This window comes from Macaca thibetana, chromosome 14 (genome assembly GCF_024542745.1).
Source record: "Macaca thibetana thibetana isolate TM-01 chromosome 14, ASM2454274v1, whole genome shotgun sequence".
NCBI lineage: Eukaryota > Metazoa > Chordata > Mammalia > Primates > Cercopithecidae > Macaca > Macaca thibetana.
In genome coordinates this window covers 94,162,925-94,188,155 of record NC_065591.1, presented here as the reverse complement: position 1 = coordinate 94,188,155, position 25,231 = coordinate 94,162,925, and the positions used below count along the sequence as shown (strand labels likewise).

Genomic DNA, 25,231 nt, shown 5'->3' with positions numbered 1-25,231 from the left:
GTGTCAACAGTTTAAAGTGGAACAGGGATGACATGGCAGACATCCTGCCAGAGCTACTGTTGATTCCAACAGCATTAGCACATGTGGAACCCCAGAGCCAGGAATTTACCCGCAATAAAGCCAGGTTTTCAGTCAGTAAGACTGATGATTGCAGAAGCAGAGAGAGTCTGACTGCCACTAGAGAAGGTAAGAAAACATCATCGGCTCCTTGGGGCTGCCTTTCTTTTGTAACCTCAGCTGTCAAGAAATGGAAATCAGGGTTGGGGAATTAAACAAAACCCACCAGTCTACTGATCACTTCTGCAGTAGTCACCTAGGTTTCCTTTTATTACTAGTTATTGCTCTTTTTCTTCCTCCCTCTGGAAGACTATTTTCTTGCTTATTGCAGCTGAGCAATTCACTTACTGAGCTGTTGAACTTTAATTTGGGGTCTAAGAAAAACATTATGTAAATCAGGTTTTAAGTATGACTATTATACTTCTCAAGTATCTGGAATGTTCCTCCTCATTCTCGTTAGAGGGTATTCCCAAATCTAAATACATTCTTCTGAGTATTCTGTTAGACTCAGAGTTAACTAAAGACAATTCTGGTTCAGAGATCCAAAATGAAGGCAGATTCACACTACTGGGCTTCACACCATCCGACAAAAAGTTGGAGCAACAAGCACAATGCCTACAGACACAAGGTATGGTTTCGAGCCAAGATGTACCACCACTGTATTTGAACTACAACAAGGAAATAATTTCAAGCTACACGAAATTAGTGTTCTAACATAAAGAAATTATATATTGTAAAATATGAAGCATTTTCAGATTTGCCTCACTAAAACAGATGTGTCAATAACTGAAGCTATTATACATACAACACAGATATCAATTTTTTTTTTTTTTTTTGAGATGGAGTCTCGCTGTGTCACCCAGACTGGAGTGCAGTGGCATGATCTTGGCTTACTGTAGCCCCTGCCTCAGGGGTTCAAGTGATCCTCCCGCCTCAGCCTCTCAAGTAGCTGGGATTCCAAGCGTGCATCACCATGCCCAGCTAATTTTTGTACTTTTAGTACAGATGGGGTTTCCCCAGGTTGACCAGGCTGGTGTCGAACTCCTGACCTCAAGTGATCCGCCCGCCTCAGCCTCCCACAATGCTGAAACTACAGGCGTGAGCAACCACGCCCAGCCATCTTTAAAGATATTCAAATCTACTTCTTATTGAAAGGTCAGGACCTACCACTTCAATTTGTAAATGTTTTTATTTATAAGCCAATAAGTAATGCTTTTTACTAATATATATATTCTCTCATGACCTCCAAAATAGAACAGAATATATATATATATACTCAGCCTCCTGAGTAGCTGGGTTTACACACACGTGGCACCACGCCCGGCTAATTTGGTATTTTTAGTAGAGACGGGGTTTCTCCATGTTGGTCAGGCTGGTCTTGAACTCCCAACCTCAGGTGATCTGCCTGCCTGGCCTGAGAGAATATATTAAATAAGTAAAACCAAAGGCCATTCTGAAAGACAGTGCTGTCTTCTTACGTTTTCAGTTTCCTCTGTGCTGTCACATGTAGTGAAGTCATTTAAGAATGAAGCAGACACAATTCTGCTTAGACACTACCATTGATAAGGATGGTGTATGTGAAGAACACAAAGTTAAAAAAATTGTATATATCCATACTTCAAAAGCTCCAAATGCCAAGCCTAACTTAAAGCAAAACGAACCTTAAGTTTAACCTGTCTTCCTCTGATCACCTTTTATTTCCAGTTCTTGTTCTATTCGAAGACCATTAAGAAGTAAAAAAAAAAAAAAAAAAAAAAAAAAAAAAGTTTTAAGTATCAATTGTTAAAAACAACAAAGAAGAGTTTAAGGAAAGAATATATTTGAACCACATAAACAAATAAAAAGGTATTACATAAGAAAAAATAATGTAACAATTTATGTAAGTACCTAACATATGAGCATGCTCTTACATCTAAAACAAAAAATAAAAAGGTAACATTGGTACTATATATATATATTTGACAAGTGTGCATTAAAGAATTCTCTAATATAAAACATTTAAAATGTGGAGAATACTTTTTCAAGATACAGAAAACAATTGTTATGATAGGCACACCCACAATTCTTATAAAAACATGCTTGCAAGGATAAAATCCACCTGAGCACTCATTTCTCAGATGTACCAACGCTATAAAATTGTTAAGCACTGAATATTGCCACCCACTTTTGCAATGTTTGAGTTTCAACACTGATTGATATGAATTCTGAATTACACAATTACTGTTATTTTTCAGTCTTTCTGCCATGTTCCATATAGAAGGCATGTATTTAATATGAATACTTAAAACAGCAACATTATTTGTAGCAAAGTCACTTCCCTGTGTTCATTTTTCCTTTAAAGGCACTATATTTAGAAAATAGTTATTACAACAAATAGTGCTTTGGAAGATCTGAAACTCCAAATCAATGTGCTCCATCAACCATAAGTAGATCTAAGAAGCCCTGACTGAAAAGAACACAAATGTAAAAAGCTGATAAATTTAAAGATTATAAAATTGGTTTATTGTAAAAGCAATTCAAGAATACCCAGTTAAAATCTTATCCCAATGCTACCCAATACAACCAAGAAGCAGTTAAGCACTTTTACATTAGGAACAAGGACATAAAACAAGAGACCACATCAAGGCTATGATTCAAACTCAAAAAGGGAAAGGACTCTTAGGTCTCCTTCAGGTCAGTACAGAGGGCATCATAAGATCAAAGCACTGTGCCAGGTATCACAGTACTGCTACAACACTGAGGTATAACTGGGCAAATCAAAGTCGAGGGGAAATGAAGACCTCCATATTATTGTGTTGTGGGTGTACTTAAGTGATTGAAATTCTAGGAACAGCTGCCTTTAATGGCAGCAAGGTGTGAAGACAAGTCTTTATTAAAGAGAAAGAAGTTTATCAAGTTCTCTATCAAGGTCCCCCCTAAATCTTCACAACCCCCCAAACTTTCCCACCCTCCCCCTAAGCTAAAGCTACTCTGCTGATACATAAGATATAATCTTAATTTGTGGCTACTGGCAAATTATAGGCACTCCTTCCAAGTAGCTTTGATCTTCTGCACATTAAAAAAAATCCCAACAACATGCTATATAATTCATATACCCAATTTTGCATTCTAGGTAGAATTTCATTACTACTCTAAAACTCCATCTGCAGTCGCCATTTCCCCCCAGACTTAATGCAAGATTTAATCTTTCTGCTGTTTTCTTAATAAAAGCCTTAGAGTCAATTATTATCAGTGATCAACCTATGAACTATTATATACAACACAGTGATTGCATTTTTTTTGAGCACTGAAAGTACTTAAAATAAAACTTCTTACTTCCAACTTTTACACTCCTCCAAACTGAAGGGCCAAAATACTTAGATTTTGTAATTGGGGGGGAAAAATCTATCTTCCCAAGCTGAGGCTTTTCATAGCAGCTTTTGCCAGGAGAAGAGATTTTATGCCTGTTATAAACCCTTGAAAATAAGGGCTTATTCTAGAAACATTGAAAGACCCTTAAAACATAGAGGTGCTAGCTGGTGCCACTTTAATTCACAACCAACTATTACTTCATAGCTTATACTGAAGAGTTAATTCATGCTCATTTTGTTCCTTTAAAAAATACTCTTTGGAAACCATTATTACTCCTGTAGACACATACTCTAGTTACATCATCTCTTCCTGTAAAAATAAAGGTATAATCATGATTATCTCTATTTCTTTGCTAAATTCAACTACCAATATACATTTATTAATCTGATCACTTTTCCAGCTAACTCATGACTTTATAATTCTATCCAGGGTCAATTTTCAGCATAGAAGTAGGAGCAAGTCTTATAAGTAAGAACAATTTTGAAGGCAATATTTTAATCTAGTCGTTAATGTGTTCATTACAAATGAGAACTACAAACTAGAATTTACTTCCAAAACTAAGGTAAAGGTAAACTTCCAAAGCTAAATGAAGGTAAACCACTATAAAGCTTATTTCTGTCATGCACATTATGAACCTACTCAGTGATTTCCAACAGAGACTTAAAAATTAGTCCAAGGGAGTCAATTAGTCCAAGGGAGTCCAAGGGTTAAAATAAAGCCATTTCTGGTTTGCTGCTTTCCAATTCATCAGATATCTATCGTATGTCCAGAGGGCATGGAGCACTCCCCTAGAACTATCCATAGTAATAACTCTTTCTAGAACACTAAACTACTTCAAACATCTGCAGACTGCCCCAACCAGATTTAAACTACCAGTGAAATATAAACTACTAGTCACGTATTCTAAATGCATACAAAGTGCTACCATTTTAAAAATTAACTGGAAAGTAGGGAAACCTAAAAAAAGGATACATTCCACTACCACACTATTATAAATGTTACGTTTGGGTGTGTGTATGTATATAAAAGAGAGAGCAGATAATCAAGATTTAAATAAGGTGGTAAAAAAACCAGGAAATGAAGATTTTACCAAAACAACTATAATAACTGTCCCAAGCTACAACTATGAACAGATTCACTAATATGGTCATTTGCCTAGGTTCCGACAAAACCAACCAATCAACACCCCCCACCGCCCCACCAAAAAAAACCCCAACAAAACAAAATGCACACCCACAAAATTATCCACCAAAATCTATACTAGAGTATGTGGCAATAATTAATATATTTCTATGGAAATTGTCTCATGCCTTATAAGCTCCTAAAATAAAATCAAGGTCACTATGTGACTAATGATAGCACTAGGAGGAAAGGAAAATACTGAAAGTAAAACAGGCTTCAGCCTTGGTTTCAGCTATCTCTTCAAATCAGCATTAAGTATTTAATATCAGATAGAACATTTTTGGCTTGTCAGACCAGTAAATCATGTTTTTCCACTGGCCAAAGGCAGCTGAAGAAACAACTGGTGAGCAAACTAAATGCTGTGACATAAAGCATCTGACTTCTAAGTCTGAGTATTTAGTTAAAATGACTCGTGAACATTTAACTGGGCAAAAGGAATGGCATCCATCATCCAAACAGGCTCACTTCCCCCAGCCCCCAAAATGAACAGTAGTTATAATAGCAAAAGAAACAAAAAGTTTTTTTCTTTTTTTTGATTCTTTAGAGCCAACTGTGAAAGAGGTCAGCAATATATTAACAGCAGCAATGGACAAGGAAGAGCAAAATAGAGGATTAAAGTATCTTGCTGGACGTTTGTTCATCTTTTTCTGTATTAGCCAGAAAATTGCAACTGGCTTATGGAAATTTCAGGTGCGTATGTCTCCTTAGATCCTTCACAGATTTAGAATTCAGTCTGCCTGAGGGCTCTATAACCATGTAAGAAAGCTTTCTTTATCTAGCTTGGTGGCAGCCAAAACAGACTCCATGTCATTAAGGATGTCAGAACTCAAAGCTTCCTGCAGACTTGGCATCAACTCCTCTCCTTCTATGTTCATTCCATCTCCTTCCAGTGTTCCAAGGTCCACATTTGTCCCAGGAATGGCTTCAAGGTAGTCTGGGAAACGGTTCTGCTGTGAGGGCAGGGTGCTTTGGTTGATAGTATCACCTAGTGGAAACACACACAGAGAGATAACAAAGTCCTTTTTGAAAAGCTAACATCAGGGCTGTATCATATGAGCATACAGAAATGCACAGGGAAAGAAAAGCGCTCCTGACTGACCTAAACTGATACCTAGAATTTATATCAGGTCAAACAACTCACAGGTAACAAAATAACAATGCCGAGTTTACTTTTGCTTCAACATTTGTTCAGATATCCAATAACAGCTCGATTGCTATTATGTGCTAAGCACTAAAGGGAGTCATTAAAAAAATAAAAAAGTCCTTGAAAAATTATATGCAGCAGGGGGAGAAAGAACAAGAACACAACACAACAGCATCACTACCCTGTCTTCCAGATAAGCACCACCATAATAAGACTAAACATAAAAACGAGTGGTATAGAACTTCCTTGGTCTTAAAAACACTTTGGGAAACATTAAAATAAAAGGACTGCATGAATACTTTATTCCACCCTTATGCACCTTCATAACAGCAAAACAAGCTTCCCAGAGGGCTTTGAAGAAATACATCTTCTTAGCCTTGCTTCTAGGTTTCCCAAACTTACTCCGCCACAGAGCCTTTTTTGCATATGACAACATTAACATTCCTCAGAGCTTCAATAGAACATACTTTCAGAAAAACTAATATAAATCATTAAGTGCTATAGGGATCTAGAGAAGAGAGAAATACAGATTAGAGAAGTAAAAGTGTTGTGTGTGAAATGGGTTTGAAGTGGCTCCTAAGGATGATTTAAAATCTAGGTAAGCAGAGAGGAGGGGGTAGTGTGGATTCTAGAAAGCATCAAAGCCAGGAGCTGGATGAATACAGGCACAAAAGCCTTGCTAAACACTTTCAGAAGAGAAGCAGTTAGCGAAAGAGCTGGTAGCTAAAGAACAGCTTCATTTCCCTGCCAATTCATGCAGTCTGGCAGTTGTCAAGTTTAAGGCAATGGTTGCCAGGTAAGCCACAGGAGAAATGCTTCCTTAATTACCCCTGTGAGGCAGGTATTTCTTAGCTCCTGCAAGACCCCTGTAACTATTCCTTTTTTTTTTTTTTGAGACAGAGTCTTGCTCCGTCACCCAGGCTGGAGTGCAGTGGTGTGATCTCGGCTCACTGCAACCTCCGCCTCCTGGGTTCAAATGATTCTCCTTCCTCAGTCTCCTGAGTAGCTGGGATTACAGGCGCACACCACCACACATGGCTAATTTATGTATTTTTAGTAGAGACAGGGTTTCACCATGTTGGCCAGACTGGTCTTGAACTCCTGACCTCAGGTGATCTGGCCACCTCGGCCTCCCAAAGTGCTGGGATTACAGGTGTAAGCCACCACACCTGGCCTTCTGCAACTATTCTAATAAAGTAAGTGGGCCCCACCTCCTAGTCTTTCCCATCTGGTTTCCTGAGCCCCGTAACACCTAAGGTGGACCAAAAACTCTTAAAGATGAAAACAAACACTGAATAACATGTAGACATTTCTCAAAATTAAGGACACAAATCCATAATAAGGAGAGAGATGTTCTAACAGGCACTTGTTTGTCTTGCCAATTAAGATCAACATGCTAATGTAAGTCATGCTGCCAGAGTTTTATTCAAATACAGCTAATATATCCAATTTATGATTTTTTTTTTTTTTTTTTTTGAGAACGGGTCTCATTCTGTCACCCAAACTGGAGTGTAGTGGTGTGATCACCAGGGCTCAATCCATCCTCCCACCTCAGCCTCCTGAGTAGCTGGGACCACAGGCACGTACCACAACACCTGGCTTATTTTTGTATTTTTTTGTAGAGATGGGGTTTCACCATGTTGCCCAGACTGGTCTTGAACTCCTGGGCTCAAGAAATACACCTACTTTGGCCTCCCAAAATGCTGAGGTTACAGGCATGAGTCACCGCACCCAGCCAATTCATGATACATATTTTTTTAAACTAGGAAAATACCAGTTACAAATCACCATATAGAGACAAAGCAGGCTCAATTTAATTCGAATTTACAGGATTTTAATTGGTTTTCTTCTGAATAATCTTTGCTTACAATACCTTATTAGACCTGGTGATAACATATCTGACTGTAAGTCAGGCTACTAAGAGGGATAAAGAATACCAACCTGTATCCATCTCATCAACGCTGTTCAGGAAGTCATCTGGGGTGCGAGGGACACTGTAGCTGCTCATGCTTAGTCCACTGTCTGTACTCTCATCGCGAGAGTGATAGGTGCCACTACAAAAACATGACAGTTAAAGACCAACACAAAAAATTTTAAAAATCAATTCAAGGTAAAAATAAACACCTGCTGAGTACCAACATAATTCTCAAAGAGGATTAGTGAAAATTCCTGCTCTGCAATGTCTGAAACAAGCCCCTCCCTCAGGGCCGTAGACAGGGCTTGTGCTATGAAGTGAAATAGACAAGTTAATCCTAATTGAAGCTAGCAGCCCTAAAGAGCCAAGATTTCTCCTAAGGTTCTGTGCTTGATGACAATAAGGGACAAAAAAAGGTACCCCCAGTCAGTTTTCCTGGCTGGCAGACAATTCTCTGCATGAGTATTCTCCTCTCTGTAATACCATTTGAATCTGGAGGTGGGGAGGAACCCACACAACTTACTTGTCCCAAGGTCTCAATTCTCCAGGTGGTGGTGGCACAGACAGAGAGGTCAAAACACAAACTCCAGGTGGGCGAGGAGACAGGTCTGCACTAGATTCAAGTTAAATTCCTAGCTCTTGTGCAGAGAACATAAGCCAAGGAAAAAATCAACCCCAAATAAACCACCAGAATTCCTTTTAGGACTGAACCAAAATAGATGAGTCACTGCTGATAAGATAAGAATACTCATGGCTTGATCTCCTTGCTTCTGTGTTTGGGCAGGGGAGGAAAAAGCCTCAAACACTTTAGTACGAAAGGAAACGGGAGATCATATAGCTCCAGTTAAAGAAAAGAGCAAAACAAAAAACTGCAAGGCACATCCCTTGAAAATAAAATGACCCGACACAGATCTTCACTTTAGACTAAGCAAGGTTTCCCAGATTTACATTCATGTATGGTAAATATCCATTACTCTGATAAATAGAACACTCTCCTAAGCTGGTAGCATCTAGACATCAGCGGGCATTCACTGAGGTCTACTAACTCTAGAAAATTCTCAGTTCTACTAACTCTAGAAAATCTTGGAGAAAAGCATAAAATCAAGGCAGCTGTTATTCTTCAATGGTCTGTGTACATGTGTGAACTTTAACTTTCTCTATAGCTTGTACATTTAAAAGCAGCTATTTAACTTACATAAAAGTTAAAAAATAAAAACAAGTTTAACAATTGCTCAAGGCTACAAGCTCAGTCAGTACCCCAACTGCCTTCCCTAAATGATGCAATGCGTTTGCCTTGTTCTTTCTCTCCCCTCATTCTATATACTGCAATCACTGGTTTACTCTAATGCTTCTGCCAGATTTCGCCAATGCTCAAAAGCTTCACACAGATCCAAGAAAACACATACTTGCCTCTGAGACCACTGATATACAATGCAGCCATGGATGAGAAGGCCTCAGGATTTGGCTTGTTTGTATTTTGCGTGCCCTGATCTGGGACAAGAGCCTGGTCCTAGTCATCACTCTATTCGGCTGCTAAGCATGGGACGCACATCAGACATTTTAGTCTATTACTGAATAGCTGAACTTACAGAGTTGTGCAGAGTTCATTCCAAACCACAGGGGAAGCACATGGGCATTCCTGAGAACAGAGTTTACAGGGCCATTTTCCTGGCGAGGAACTGCTCCCTGCAGAACCTCACCTCCTACAGGCCCCACTCATTCAATAAACATTCACTGAGCATCTGCTACTACATGACAGGCATTAAACTAGGCTTTGAGGATAACGAGGTTAACCACCACCACCACCTACAAACAATGTTTTGTGAGAGACTCACAACTTCAAGGAGGGAAATGAACAAATATACTACTGAATCATATACAGGGGCTATATGAACTATGTAAGCACAGTACTTTCACAACAAACAAGGAGCTTGAAAGTAAAGGGTAAAGGTTTCATGGAGGGGGACATCTGAGTGAGCTTTGAGGGATCTCAAAAGTAAAAGGGAGATAAGGGAAGTTTGCGTTACTACTAAGAGTCAATGCCATGGCAAGTTGGGGGAAAAAGTATTTAGAGCTTAAGGAATATATATAAATCAAATAGTAAACAAGAGAAAAACCATCAAGAGGTTTTTTTTTTGTTTGTCTTTTTGTTTTTGAGACGAAGTTTCACTCTTGTTGCCCAGGCTGGAGTGCAATGGCATGATCTTGGCTCACTGCAACCTCTGCCTCCTGAATTCAAGCTATTCTCCTGCCTCAGCCTCCCGAGTAGCTGGGATGATAGGCATGTGTGACCACGCCCAGCTAATTTTGTATTTTTAGTAAAGACGGGGTTTCACCATGTTGGTCAGGCTGGTCTCGAACTCCTAACCCCAGGTGGTGGTCCACCCGCCTCGGCCTCCCAAAGCGCTGGGATTACAGGCGTGAGCCACCATAGCCAAGAGTTTTTTTTTTTTTTTTTTTTTTTTTAAAGAACAAAAAAAAGCCAAAGTCAGATGTATGTTATTATTAGAAACTGGGGGTACTGCAGATAATGCATATATAATTCTGCCCTTAGATTAGTAACATTGATTATCTGCCACTCTGATCTTCCCAGAAAATAGAATCTCAAATTATAGCCCAGCTCTCATCAAAAGTTTTAAGAAAAAAAACTTCATAAGTGACTGTCAGAAGGATATGCAGCCTATCCATTTTTAAGATGTTCTAATTTTTATCCCTGGGATTAATATAGGTCCTTCAATAAGACAGGAGATGAAATTTTACATGGAGATGAAATTTTCCTTGTTGGAAATAAAGTTTTGAGGCTATGCCTCTCTTAATTAGCCTCAGTTTAAGTCTAGAACTATAATCTTACATAATACACTTACTTTTAGACAGAAATGTCAGAAGAGTAAATACAAACTTAAAATACATTTTAGGTGGCCTTCAAAATCAAACCTTCCAACTAGGCCACCAGCACTAACCTTAAAAACTGAGTAAATGGTGAATTCTATTGCACTAAATATTTTTAGCAGGGTAAGATATTTTCTCTTGGAATTACTAAGTTTCCAATTTAATTGGTGAGAACTGAAAAGGTGATGCAATAGTTTTCCTAGTGCAAAATACCTTTAGGTATTTAAGAAAGTGTGTTATTTAAATCGATTAGAAAAGGAATCCAAAGTGCAAAGTATCACCATATTTTAAAAAGTTTGAAACTCCACAGATATTTTACAACCTAGAAGAATTAATTTTAGTTAAATCTTAATCTTAAATGACTTCCTAGGCAAAGAATATGACCTGTTTCAGCTTACAGACTTCAAAATGGCAGTTTATATAATACTGCAATCTGTCTGAAACCCAGGATTTGTGGTAACTCACTAAGAAGCATCCCTAAGCTATGTTATTTTCAAATACTGCCGTTAATCTTAATGCATTTTTGAAAGAGGCACAACCTTACACTTTATCTCCTTGGACTATAGCCCATAAGAACATGAGGCCTTACAGTGCTGCTGGGTAACACATTTTAGGTTGAATAGCTATGTGGAAAATTCCTTCCAGTGATCCTTACAATGCAATCCTAAATAGGTTTAACATGCAATTCATGCCTTTGACATTCACATGTTCCTTCGTGATTCTGTAATTTTAAGTAACTGTTAGTCAACAGTAAAGGCAGAAGCAAACACGTTGTGACTTTGAATAAGTATCCCTTGTACAAGTCTGAACAGCTCACTTCCTCTCACAGGAGACAACTTTTAATCCTCAACTCTGCATGTACTTGCCATTTACAGAGAGATTCATTTACAGCTATGGTTTCTGGCCCACACAGATGTTCCAAATAACTATTACAAGCACTAAGCAGAATGATTTTAAAGCAATGATCCTTTTCAGACATTCATCAGTAGCAACTTTCACTAACCTGTTAAGGAAAGGATCTGAACTATTGGTCGTCATTGTTCTCAATTCCTGAGACATTCCGGGAGAAGACACTGGATTTTGAGTCCCACCATCCTGCTCCAGTGTTGGTAACTGGCTACGCAGTGCTAATTCCTAATTAAAAATAAAGCAAAGCCAAAGAGAATCAATCTACTGATTAACATATTTAATGTTAGGTTTAAAGAAATAAAACGTTCATCAGAGTAACTGTGCAGACAGATTAAAAACAGATTAAAAACATCTAGTTTAAAGTTAATACATTCCCCAATCAAAATGACCTAATTCTTCTATCCATTTCAAATGACTAAAAATTAAGTTACATATATTTAAAGTCTGTCTAGTTATATTAATCCCCACTCCCCCATATACGTTTTGCTACTTTGTTTTCATTTTGTTATTTTCCTTACTGTGGCAGACACTCCCAAATCCTACTTTGGGTTATTATAGAATGGCAAGTCTGGCCTTTAAAATGTAATTCTTAAAGTTTGTTTTTACTCACCAACTCTCACATGGTTTTGTGTTTGGAACCCACAGGGAAAAAAAAAAAAAAAAAAAAAGTAGGAAGAATAGCATCTGATGATTTTCCTATAAGACACCAATCCTTCCCCAATCCCCAACACTATTTCACACTTTGCTATTAAATGTCTCATTCTGACTTCAGGTTTTTCTATCCTGAGCTGGATAGAATATGTTCTATTCTCTAGCAGGGAGAGAGGAGGAAAATGAAAAAAAGACATCACAAGTAAAAACACAAGCCCAGGGCTTCTCCACCACAAACATAATATTTAAAATGGGGTAAAATGTCTTCAGGGACATCCAACAATTTCTCAGCAGGATTCTCCCTGGAAGCCTGAGTAAAGGCCGTGGGCTGCTACTCTGATGGTTCCAGAATGCCTGCCTTCACGGGTTTCCAAACATCCCAGGTTTCAGCCTGTATTTGCCTAGAACCTCAAAAACGGTTCATCTCACTGTGACCCATCCCTAGCACCCTCATTACTACTCTTGTCTTTTTTCTCTATCTGTTCACTGTTTCTTACCCTCCTAAGAATTTTCACTGTGCTTCTCCACCTATTGTAAACATCATCTTTACTTACACCATCAGCTTCCTTTCCCTCTACTTTTTGGGTTTGATTTGGAATACATACAGTTTTTTATCACAAAGGATACTGGCCTAATTCCCTCATCCTTCCACACAGCTTTCTGAGTCAAGTCTGCTCACTAAGGCACAGCCCCACCATCTCCAGCCCTCACCTCCACAATAGCCATGGGGTCCTGAAGTATGGAAAGCTTCTCCTAGCTCTACGCTGCCACTGCTCAGCTACAATTCTCCTGCATGCAAATACCACTTATTTTTCTTTAGGTTTATGCCTTCTGGATATACCATCCTTTAAACCAGAGTTGCTTAACCAGTGGACCATGACAGAATTCAGTCTCTGAAGTGGGGTAAAATTGGATGGGGTTAAAAAAAACAATTATACATTAATTTTCGCTAACTTTATCAACATTTTCTCCAATGTAGTATGCACCATTAGTATTCACTGTACCTAACTTTTCACCAATAGAACATACAGATGTTTTCGTATCACATCGTAGTTGCTGCAAATATTTTAAAATACCATTTATGATCAGTGCTATTTCAATGTTGCAGTGGTTATGTTATAAGATGTGCTTCTAGATTTTTTTTTTTCCCAATCTTTTTGAGACAGGGTCTCACTCTGTCACCCAGTCTGGAATGCAGTGGTGCAATCATAGCTCACTGCAGCCTTGACCTTTCAGGCTCAAGTAATCCTCCTGCCCTCAGCCTCATGAGTAGCTACAGCCATAGGGGCACACCACCATACCAAGCTAATTTTTTTGTATTTTTGTAGAGACAGAGTTTTGCCTTGTTGCCCCAGCTGGTCTCAATCTCCCAGGCTCAGATGATCTACCTGCCTCAGCTGCCCAAAGTGCTGGGATTACAAGTGTAAGTAAGCCACTGCACCTAGCTTTAGATCTTGTTATTTATACATTAAAAAGAAGCACATTATATCACAAATTTCTATTTAATATTTTGTTAACAGTATCAATAAAATTCCTTTTCTTTTCAATCCTATACATTAAAAAAACAATCCCCAATGTCCTCCTGGGGGACCTAGGGTCTTGGCCAAATGCCAAAACTGTTTGCCCATCTTCCCTGCAAGGCAAACAGCTTCCTGCACTCAAATGTACTGATCTCTTCGTTACTCCATCTTATATACGGGAGAATTCTGGAGCCTGGTCAAAGTCTCTTGCCACTCCAAGTATTCTCCATGCCTCTTAACATGCTTCAGTATTAAATGGACAATTCACTTAACCCGACAGCTTCCTGAACCTTCTGGATTCCAGTGACCTTCATCTCTACCCCACTCAATCACCCATTGCACAGCCACTCCACTCAATCACCCATTGCACAGCCACTAAGATCCTGTTATTTGAAACCAAACCAATTCTAAAATCTTAAGTCATGTTTTGAGACGACAATCAGCGTTTCACTTCATTCCAACTGCATTTATCACATGGGAATTATGACATCCACACATAAAACCCATATAATAACCCATTGTTGAAATGCTGGGATCGCCTTTACACTGAAATGATACTGACCACTTCATCACTGTATTTCAATCATTAAGTCTGTCAGTCATACCCTGGAACTGGCTTAGAAATTTCTCTCCCAAAAATCTTACATGCACTTATCCTACTTTCTCACAACATTTTTTCTAACCAGTTCCTGCATAAACTCACGTCCACTCTACCCGCCCTCCAACCTCAGAGACTCCAGACCCATCTCTCCTTACTATTCTAGTCTATTGGCTCTCTTTTGGTATCTTATTGTTTTTTCCTCCTTCCCTACAAGCTTGAATTCAGGACTGATCATTCAAAACAGCATAAGCACCTTTTAGATTCCTGATATACATAGAATTTTAACTCAGCCCAGCAAATCCCAACCCCAAAGCAATGCCAAAGTGTGTTTGTTCCATTTTTATACTGAGATTGCTGAGAAATGCTAAGGGAAAAGGAAAAACAACAACAACAACAAAAAAACCCCACACAACTATCCAGAATGTTATCATTACAAATTAATGGTCTTTGGTTTTGGATGGACCCTTAGTATCATTTATTGTTTTTTTTTGTTTGTTTTGTTTCATTCCTGGTCAGTTCTTTCTCACATCCTCATGGTCACTACTCCAAATATGGCATACTCTCTCAAGCCCCTATTCAGGGAAGTCCATTTCTTTTTTTTTTTTCTTCTTCTAAACTTTTTGTAGAGACAAGGTCTCACTATATGTTGCTCACATTGGTCTTGAACACCTGAGCTCAAGCGACTGGCCTCCCAAAGTGTTAGGATTACAGGCGTGAGCCACCATGCCCAGCCAGTGAAGTCCATGTCGATTTCTTTTCCATCTACATTAGAACATTGAGGCCATCGGCCAGGTGCGGTGGCTCACGCCTGTAAACCCAGCATTTTGGGAGGCCGAGGCGGGCGCATCATTTGAGGTCAGGAGTTGGAGACCAGCCTGACCAACGTGGTGAAACCCCGTCTCTACTAAAAATACAAAAAAATTAGCTGCGCATGGTGGCACATGCCTATAGTTCCAGCTACTCAGGAGGCTGAGGTTGCAGTGAGCCAAGATCGCACCACTGCACTCCAGCCTAGGTGACAGAGCGAGACTCTGTCTCAAAACAAGCAAGCAGGCAAGCAAAAAAAAAAAAAAAAAAAAAAAAACCCAAAACAACAACAACAAAAAAACAGGCCATCAGGTATAATCTTTGATTTTTCTGGCCCCTCTTGCCACCTCTTCCTGCTCCCCTCAAAAGTAACTTCATTTACACTCATCATCTTTTTAACTTTTCTTGCAGTCTTATGGGGGTCCCTCTTATTTCTTTTCTATCTTCTACTTTTGACACCTCCCCAGGCTCTTCTTACAAAGTGAGAAGTGACTTTAAAAACAATGATACTACACTCGTTGTAGTCTGTCTGTGGGAGGACACATCCTCTCAATACCATGCCTTTCTTCTATATTATTTAAGACCTGGTGAAGGCACTATCTTCTTGAAGATACTCTCCGTGGTAATCCCATCTCAATCTTGAGATTGGATTAGACACAAAGATGTCATGTCTTTAACACCCTGAACACAGCACTTATCACACAATATTGTAATTATTTTTTCTGTGCCCACTGAGGGCAGAGTGAATGGATTACTTTGGAGCATAAAACAACTTATAATTCCTTGAAGAATCTATATTGCTCCTAAAATACGAGGATGTATTTAACAATAAACTTTAAAATGAATACAATTATAGGCTCCAGATGAGGCTGATGGCTAGGGTTCTGTGACAAAACATGGGAGTATTTGAGAATATCCTAAAGACTTTCATTTGCTTTGTCAGAGAAGGTATGCTCATATTTGTAGCACAAAACAAATATATAACACTAACCTGTAAGTCATAACTAAAATAACTGAATTGGCTATAAATTTCATATTATTTTTATAACTTTTTATTTTAGCCTTTAAATAAAATTGACTTTTATTAGGTTAAAACTAGTATCCTGTGTAGACTAGACTCTCCATGTTTTTGACGCTTTGAATTTGGCCACTATGTATGTTAAAAGCCATGAAATTTTTACTTTTTACTTCATTTAACAACTGAATTTCTATGTCAGCACACACTACAGAACCAACTATGCAGATTTATAAAGAAAGATAACTTAGAGGTGTCAGTAAGCAGGAAAATCATTCTATGTTACCTAAGGAGATATCTGACCCTTTGAAGGGCTATGGAAACACTCTTCTCATTAAACCTATATTTGAGCCATGACTAAGAGTAACTAACCTAAGGATTCACCTAAATTAGACTTGAAAGAATCAATTAAAAAAAGACACTTTACTTACTGGTGGCAGGAGAGTGTATTATTAATCAAAGAGGGAAGAATTTGGCATGAAAACAAATATAGTCACCCTTTCATATCCATGGAGTCAACCAAGTATGGATCAAAATATTCGAGAAGAAAAATGGAAGGCTGTGTCTGTACGTAACATACACAGACTATTCTTCTTGCCATTATTCCCAATACAGAATAACAATACAGTTATAACAGTGTAACAGCTTTTACATGGCATTTCCATTGTATTATTGTAAGTAATCTAGAAATGATTTAAGGTATACAGGAGGATGTATGTAGGTTATACGCGAATAGTATCCATACAAGGGACTTGAGCATCTGAGGATTCTGGTATTCGTGAGGATTCCTGGAACCAATCCCCTAGGGGATGACTCTATAATGTAACAAGGCCAATGATACAAACAACATATATGCAGATTATGGATAGCATACTAAAGGTATAAATACTCAGCTGAGTTTTGAAACTTTCAGTTACAGGTGATTAGATATTCCAAGTAAATTTTGAAAAGTTTTATTGATCGATAACTGATGTACAATAAATTTTAAAGTGCATGAATTGATGAGTTTTGAAATGTGTATACACCTGTGAAGCTGCCACTACAATCAAGATAATCATCCTCAGCCAGGTGCAGTGACTCACACCTGTAATCCCAGTACTTTGGGAGGCTGAGGTGGGCAGATCACCTGAGGTTGGGAGTTCGAGACCAGCCTGACTAACACGCAGAAACCCTGTCTCTACTAAAAATACAAAAAATTAGCTGGGTGTGGTGGTGGGTGCCTGAATTCAAGCTACTCAGGAGGCTGAGGCAGGAGAATCACTTGAACCTGGGAGGTGGAGGTTGTGGTAGCTGAGATTGCGCCATTGCACTCCAGCCTGTACAATAAAAACGAAACTCGGTCTCAAAAAGAAAGAAAGAAAGAAAAATCATCCTTAAAATTTTATCCCACTACTTCTCACCTCCCCTACTTCAACCTTCAGAAACTAATGATCTGCTTTTTGTCATTATAGATTAGTTGGTATTTTCTAGAATTTTCTAAAATAAAATCTTACAGCATGTACTTTTTCACTTAGTGTGATAACTTCGGGATTCATTCATGTTATATCCACACAGCTCATTCCTTTTTATTGCTAACTAGTATTCCACTGTGGGAATATATTACATTTGTTTATCTGTTCATCTGGGTGGTTTCTACATTTGGGTTGTTTCTACATTTTGGCTTTGTGTAGACACATGCTTTCGTTTCTCTTGGATACTCTAAAAAATTTTAAAAACCCTAAAAATATTCTAAGTGTTTCCAGACTACTGACTACTTTTACTGCCTTTCTCATTATTTTTCTAAATGATGTGGATCAAGGCATCAATTTTATGTAAGGCCAAAATACCTTAACTACCAAAAATACATGATCTTAGCATCTTTTTTGCCTTCTGGGAAATTATATTGCTTCTTACATGAGAGGAGGGAAATGTAAGAAGAGTCAATGGCTTATGGCTAGGTCTTGGTTCCATAAAAGTCCACTAAATAAAGCAGGCAAACTCTTGTTTTCTTTTATGAACCACCCTGCAAAGTTTCCTCCAGAACAAACTGGGACCCTTAGTTTTACTTATAGCGCAGATAGCTCTGACTCCAAATGTGTCCCAGATTAGCTAAGATTTACAAGCTCAATGGGAAAAGCTACCACATTTTTCTATTATTACAGAAGAAAATGGCTAAAAATACTTGCTTCAGTTAGAAAAAACTATTTGACCTTTGAAATACAGAACAGAAGCATGATTATATTTTGGCTGAATTTCCTGTAACTTATTTCCGAAGTTTTGAAAGTTTGTCAAACTATTTATCCTAGTTACCTTTGGGAAAACAGAAGTTTAACGAACTTTTATTTTTAGTCCAGTATTCTAATTTTAGGCATTGTGTTCAGGATAAAATAATCCAAAAACTTCTTAGAGATAGAGGTAACTTTCAACATGAAATGTCTGAACTAAAATCAGTTTTGTAGACAATCCAATTATGTCCCAAGGCTTATGGCTCAGGATATAACTGGACTGTCTACAAAAGAGCTATGCCAGATTTACCCAATTATGAAATAATGTTGATATTCACTGAAAATGTGTTTTGATAAAATTACTCTATTGAAATATAACTGGCATTCTTTTACACAGGTGTAAGATATATACAGGCCTATTTTTAAATGCAATAAAATGGAGAATTTATATAAAATATTTTTGATTAAAAATTCAGATTAATTTGACTTCATGCTTATCCATATTATTTTTTAAAAGTAACTAGCAAAATGTCTAGATAACCCTGAAACAAATTTTCACTATTTTACATCTAAAATTCTTAGTTTCCTATGGTAACTTCCCTTTCACATTTACAATCCTTTGCTAAGAATACAAGGAATTATAACACTTACTCACGATGAAAACACATGATTTAACTGTTTCTCCCTAGAAGCAGGACACCTTACAGGAGAAAACTCTTTCTCAATTGTCTAACTTCACGGTCATTCTCCTTCATAATCTGACTAGGTAAAACATGGAGTAGGATACATTCCGAAACTTCCACTTCACTTCTAAGATCTGCCTCCTGAAACCTTCGTTATCTGAGTGTGTGCACACTCATGCAAGTGTGACTGTGTGGGAGGTAGAGGTTGTTGGTTTTCTTTGGCAAGACTGAACTACAAAGACACATTGTTAAGAAGGGGAGAAAAAGGCTGGCCTATTTTCTTATATAAATATATGCAATTTCCCTACGCCATGTCTAGCAATTTCCTTAAATATCAACACTATTTTATTTTCCTTATTGAACCCAATGAAACATATTATATTCATTGCATATAAAAATATTAACATAGGCCAGGAGCAGTGGTTCATGCCTGTAATCCCAACACTTTGGGAGGCCAAGGCGGGTGGATCACCTGAGGTCAGGAGTTTGAGACCAGCCTAACCAACATGGTGAAACCCTGTCTCTACTAAAAATACAAAAAAATTAGCTGGGCGTGGTGGTGTGCGCTTGTAATCCCAACTATTTGGGAGGCTGAGGCAGGAGAATCACTTGAACCCACGAGGCGGAGGTTGCAGTGAGCCGAGATCATGCCATTGCACTCCAGCCTGGGTGATGAGCGAAATTTCATTTCAAAAAAATAAATAAATAAAATAAGAATTAATGACTCGGGGAGCTACCTAGTCAATGTTACTTTCTTAAAGCTATTCTGTCTTTAGCAAATACTGCATTACACAAGAGTGTATCCGTTTCTGGATGATATATGGCATAGGAGTAAGAGTTTTTGCAGGGAGGATGGTAATCAATTTGTTTAAGGAAGACTCACTTAGTGAACTAAAAATCCAAATTTAGAAACGGAGAATAACTCTAAAAATATATATCTTGTGAATAGTTTGCCTTAGTGATAGCAGTTTATGTCAACAATTCTAAAAATAGAAAAAAATGCCATTTCTTCCAACTGTTTAAGATAGAGGTCTTGCCATACCTCATTTTCCAACACAGCTTTAAACTATAATAGAACATTTTATTATTTCTAAAGTCATTAAAACACTGAGCCAATGCTTTATTTTTTTTAATGTTTATGCCATTTACCAAAGAAGCTTTAACTTCAGAACAACTTTTTTGATTAAAAAAAGTATACACATGGATTCGGGGACAGTTATGAGAACTATATGATAATCTTAAACTCTGAAAGTCACATCCAAAACAGGATGGCAGTTTGGTGTTCCCTAGCATTATCCTAGGATTCTACACTCTTTCTCACAGACTTCTGGAATTAGGCCTTTTGTAATCTGTATTACTTAATCATGGTCTCAAAGTTACTACGGCACTGTTCAAATAACAAGGAAGAGGCAAGTGAAATAACAAATGAAAAAGCAAATGAAAAAACAAATGAAATAGCCAGTTAAAAGTGTGCAGGGTGTGAGGCTAAATCTTCCCTCTTATACAAAGTTTTCAACATACCCATTAAAAATAAAATATAATATATCCATTGGAAAACATTCAAAAATCCATGATTTATTTAATATTAGAACTTCAAAGAGAAAGATAATGTTAGAAAAAGTATTAACAGGATTTTGAAAAGCTAACATGAAAGACAGTTTGAAAGGAAAAATGCCAAATATTTTACTTTTACTAAATTCAGGAAAAAAAATGGTTGTTGGCAATTATTTTCATAAAGGTCAGAACAATGGTATTATTTTGTTCTCATTAACTACAACTGTGAACATCTGAACCTCTTCAGTACTGAGAGGTAATGGTGTAGTACAATATCCTCAACAGCAATACTGTGGGCTTTATCATTCATTAAACCAGTGACTGACCCTGGTGTTTATTCATTACCACCCATAAGGAAAGGCAATTACACATTATTCAATAGTTGCAAAATATTTACACTGTAATTTCTATACAGACTGAAGCAATTACTTGCCCAGAAACAAAAGTAATCCCATATCACACTTTTGACCACCTAAATTGGAATTACACTGGCTACCGAGTTAAGATGTCTTTATACAGCAGTATTGTCCTTATTTCTGAGTAGTTTCAAGAATTCTCTAATTTTCTTTTTTTGAGGCACTCTCACTCTGTCACCCAGGCTGGATGGAGTGCAGTGGCACAATCTCAGCTAACTGAACTTCCCAGACTCAGGCCATCCTCCCACCTCAGCCTCCTGAGTAGCTGGGACTATAGGTGCATGCCACCAAGCCCAGCTAATTTTTCTATTTTTAGTAGAGACAGAGTTTCACCATATTGGCCAGGCTGGTCTCGAACTTCTGACCTCAGGTGATTTGCCTGCCTCAGCCTCTCAAAGTGCTGGGATTACAGGCGTGAGCCACTGTGCCCTGCCTCAAGAATTCTCATAAGGGCACTTGGGAATGAATCTCACCCAAAGCCTTAAAAGAGAAATGAAGAGGGGAGGGGGGAGGCAGGAGGGAGATATAGCATTAGGAGATATACCTAATGTAAATGACGAGTTAATGGGTGCAGCACACCAACATGGCACATGTATACATCTGTAACAAACCTGCATGTTGTACACATGTACCCCAGAACTTAAAGTATAATAAAAAAGAAAAAAAAAAGGAAAAAAAAAGAGAAATGAAGAATCTTTACTGGTAAGAAAGGGTATAAGCAAGGTTCTTACTATGGAGAAAAGCTTGTGAGCAGAGTAACAGCAACAAGGTAGCAGAGTGCACCTAGCTAATGGAAGAGTTACTGGCTTAACTGGAACCAGTGAGTGAGAAGGCTACTGACCACAGACCATGAGCCAGTTGCAGAGTTTAAACTTGATCTCATAGGTACTAGGGAACCCCAGATACCAAGAACCAAAGTCTCTCTCTTTTTTTTTTTTTTAAGATGGAGTTTTGCTCTTTTCGCCCAGGCCAGAGTGCAATGCCGCGATCTGGACTCATTGCAACCTCTGCCTCCCGGGTTCAGGTGATTCTCCTGCCTCAGCCTCCTGAGCAGCTGAGATTACAGGCACCTGCCACAACACCCAGCTAATTTTTGTATTTTTAGTAGAGACAGGGTTTCACCATGTTGACCAGGCTGGTCTCAAACTCCTGACTTCAGGTGATCCACCTGCTTCAGCCTCCCAAAGTGCTGGGATTACAGGCGTGAGCCACCGCCCCCAGTCCAAGAACCATATTCTTAAGCACAAGAGAAGGTAGAAGGGTTCGCACTCAAGGGGGACTATCTTTCCTCAAAGTGCTTCTCTCAAAAGACCTTGAAACAGAAGCTAGAGTGCATTCCTAAACCCACTTGCTCAAAAGGTCTCTCCAATTTACAAGTGAGCACTGATGTGTGACAGAGATACGACTAGAAAATAGCATTAACTGCTCAATCTCACAAAGCAAAGATGTTTACAGTTTCAAAAAGTTTCTTCTGAGAATGGAAATTGCTTTTGAAACATAAAAATCTTAAGTAATCAAAATGAAATTAAAATGTTAAGTTCTTTGGCTGGGCACGGTGGCTCATGCCTATAATCCCAGCACTTTGGGAGGTCAAGGCGGGCAGATCACCTGAGGTTGGGAGTTCGAGACCAGCCTGACCAACATGGAGAAACCCCATCTCCATCAAAAATACAAAATTAGCCGGGCATGGTGGCGAATGCCTGTAATCCCAGCTACTTGGGAGGCTGAGGCAGGAGAATCACTTGAACCCGGGAGGCAGAGGTTGCGGTGAGCAAAGATTACCCACGCCACTGCACTCCAACTGGGCAACAAGGGCAAAACTCCGTCTCAAAATAAAAATAAAAATAAAAAGTTAAGCTCTGTAAGGATGAATTTTTCTAAAATTCTGCCAACACAGTGTAATAAATTAAGGTGATAATTTCCATATTTAACTAAGAAGATATATAAATGCCTTTAAAGTTTTTTCAAAATTTTACATTTCAGTATCACTAAGCCCATGGATCTTGGAATTTTCCATTAACCTCACTCATACTGATGTTAGTGTACACGAGCACAGCACCCTACAACAGCCACGTGATTTGTTAATCCTGCTGGAAGTACTTAAAGACAGCTTTTCTAGTACTTCATAAGCATTTTGAAGTTTGGTGGCTTTCCACATCCCACAGCATATGAGGTATATGATAGTGTCATTAGAAAATGACACTGCTCTCACTATTGCTTGCTAACTCAGCTGCATTAATATCTATTAAAAAAGTATAACTTAAAAAACCAGTAACTTTGAACAACAGTGTCTGGTATTCAGATATTGAATGATGTCTTTATACCCTCTGTTCTTTGGGACTGAAATATCCTTTCTAGCTTTCTTGACTATTCTGAGAAACACTATTTAAAGCCATCTTCACTTAAGATATGACTCTTCTGGGCAGACATGGTGGTTCACGCCTGTAATCCCAGCACTTTGGGAGGCCGAGGCAGGTGGATCACGAGGTCAACAGATGGGGACCACCCTGGATAACATGGTGAAACCTTGTCTCTACTAAAAATACAAAATATTAGCCGGGCGTGGTGGCAGGTGCCTGTAATCACAGCTACTCAGGAGGGTGAGGCAGGAGAATCGCTTGAACCCGGGGGGCGGAGGTTGCAGTGAGCCAAGATCACGCCACTGAACTCAAGCCTGGGCAACAGAGCAAGGCTCCGTCTCAAAAAAAAAAAAAAAAAAAAAAAAAAAAAAAAAAAAAAAGAAGAAGAAGAAGAAGAAGAAAGAAAAAGATACGACTCTTCTTTGTGATCTATTTCCTGACAGCTACCTTATGGTTATTTAGAAAATAATAGGATGAGAAAAATATACACATGCTTTCCTCATACAAATACCTCCAGATTTCTTGATCTGAGCTATTTCAAATATAACCCTATACTTGATTTTCAGACATTTAACTGTTAATTTTCCACAATTATGTCAGGTAAATATTATACATTGACAACTAAAGCATATATAACAAACCAGTATTTTAATCTCCAGCATATGCAAAGATTTTAAAAAACCTCTTTCAAGTTTTTTGCTGTGGTCTGGGCAAATCTAAGTAATTACCACTAATCTTCACATCTTAGAAACTTTACTACTGATAAGGCTCATCTTTTCTAAAGCTTTACTATTTAAAAATATCTAAGAATTCCTAATAATTTTAATAACAGTAAGGATTTACTTTTCTATTCAAGTATGAAACAAAGATCAAGAAGAACTTGACTATTTACCAGATTCAGAGTATAAGACCCTGGGAAAAAAGGAAACAAGTTCAACATTTTTATGGCATGGAGGACTTTTTACCTGAATCCAAATCTCCTTTGAGTTAATTTCTGCTCCTATATTAGTTTCTATTTCATTTATCATGAATAAAAGTCTTCTTTCAGAAACACTTCAGGCCTGGTGTGGTGGCTCACGCCTGTAATCCCAGCACTTTGGGAGGCTGAGGCAGGCGGATCACGAGGTCAGGAGATTGAGACCATCCTGGCTTACATGGTGAAACCCCGTCTCTACTAAAAAATACAAAAAAAATTAGCTGGGCGTGGTGGCGGCCGCCTGTAGTCCCAGCTACTCGGGAAGCTGAGGCAGGAGAATGGCATGAACCCAGGAGGTGGAGATTGCAGTGAACCGAGATTACGCCACTGCACTCCAGCCTGGGCGACAGAGCGAGACTCTGTCTCAAAAATGAAACAAAAAGACAAAACAAAACAACAACAAAAAAACAAAACAAACAAACAAAAAAAAACACTTCAGAGAAATGGCAAAGAAAAAAATGGCTTCATGTTATAAAGACCCAATGCTATGCTGCACTTCACAGTCAAATGGGATATTAGTGCCCCCTCATCATAAGAATGTCTATGCTTGACTTTGGTGAAGATGGGTTATTATGAGTTATCCCTTGCTTGGTCTTTTGATGAATGGAGGCATTTATGAGACAGATAAAGAAGAATAGAGATTTTCCTTCTCACAAAATTAACTGGTCTCTATGAAGACTGTATCTGACTTTTATCATCATGGTGCTCCAATGGACAACTTAACAGTATCCAAAATGAGCAGAATTTTGCCAACTCCTACTTCTACAGCAGATTCTAAAACAATGTACTTATTTAGCCTAGTGCAGAATAAGCTTCATAGAATGTGAGGCATTTTATGGTTGCTTTTGCCCCAAGAGAAGTAGAATGATCCTCTGGCTCCAAATTTCTTCTAATCTTGCAGACCCCAAACACCTAAAATCTTTTTGGTTTTAAGAATGAGATTCTTCCCACAAGTCAGACAAGTGCCTGTGTTAGAAGAAAAAATGGCCACAATCTT

At 38.3% G+C, this 25,231-nt stretch overlaps 1 protein-coding gene across 9 annotated transcripts in view; it reads right to left on the bottom strand.

The window, feature by feature from the left end:
- Positions 1–1,859: 1,859 nt before the first annotated feature.
- Positions 1,860–25,231, bottom strand: part of YAP1 (Yes1 associated transcriptional regulator) — a 124,542-nt gene continuing 101,170 nt past the window's right edge. For all 9 annotated transcript variants that reach the window (XM_050758263.1, XM_050758262.1, XM_050758264.1 and 6 more), the window contains 3 exons: positions 11,542–11,672; positions 7,676–7,788; positions 1,860–5,575 (listed from right to left, as the gene is read on the bottom strand). In XM_050758263.1, coding sequence (XP_050614220.1) covers positions 5,337–5,575; positions 7,676–7,788; positions 11,542–11,672 — 483 coding nt within the window. In that variant the 3' untranslated portion in view covers positions 1,860–5,336. The remainder of the gene's footprint in view (positions 5,576–7,675; positions 7,789–11,541; positions 11,673–25,231) is intronic.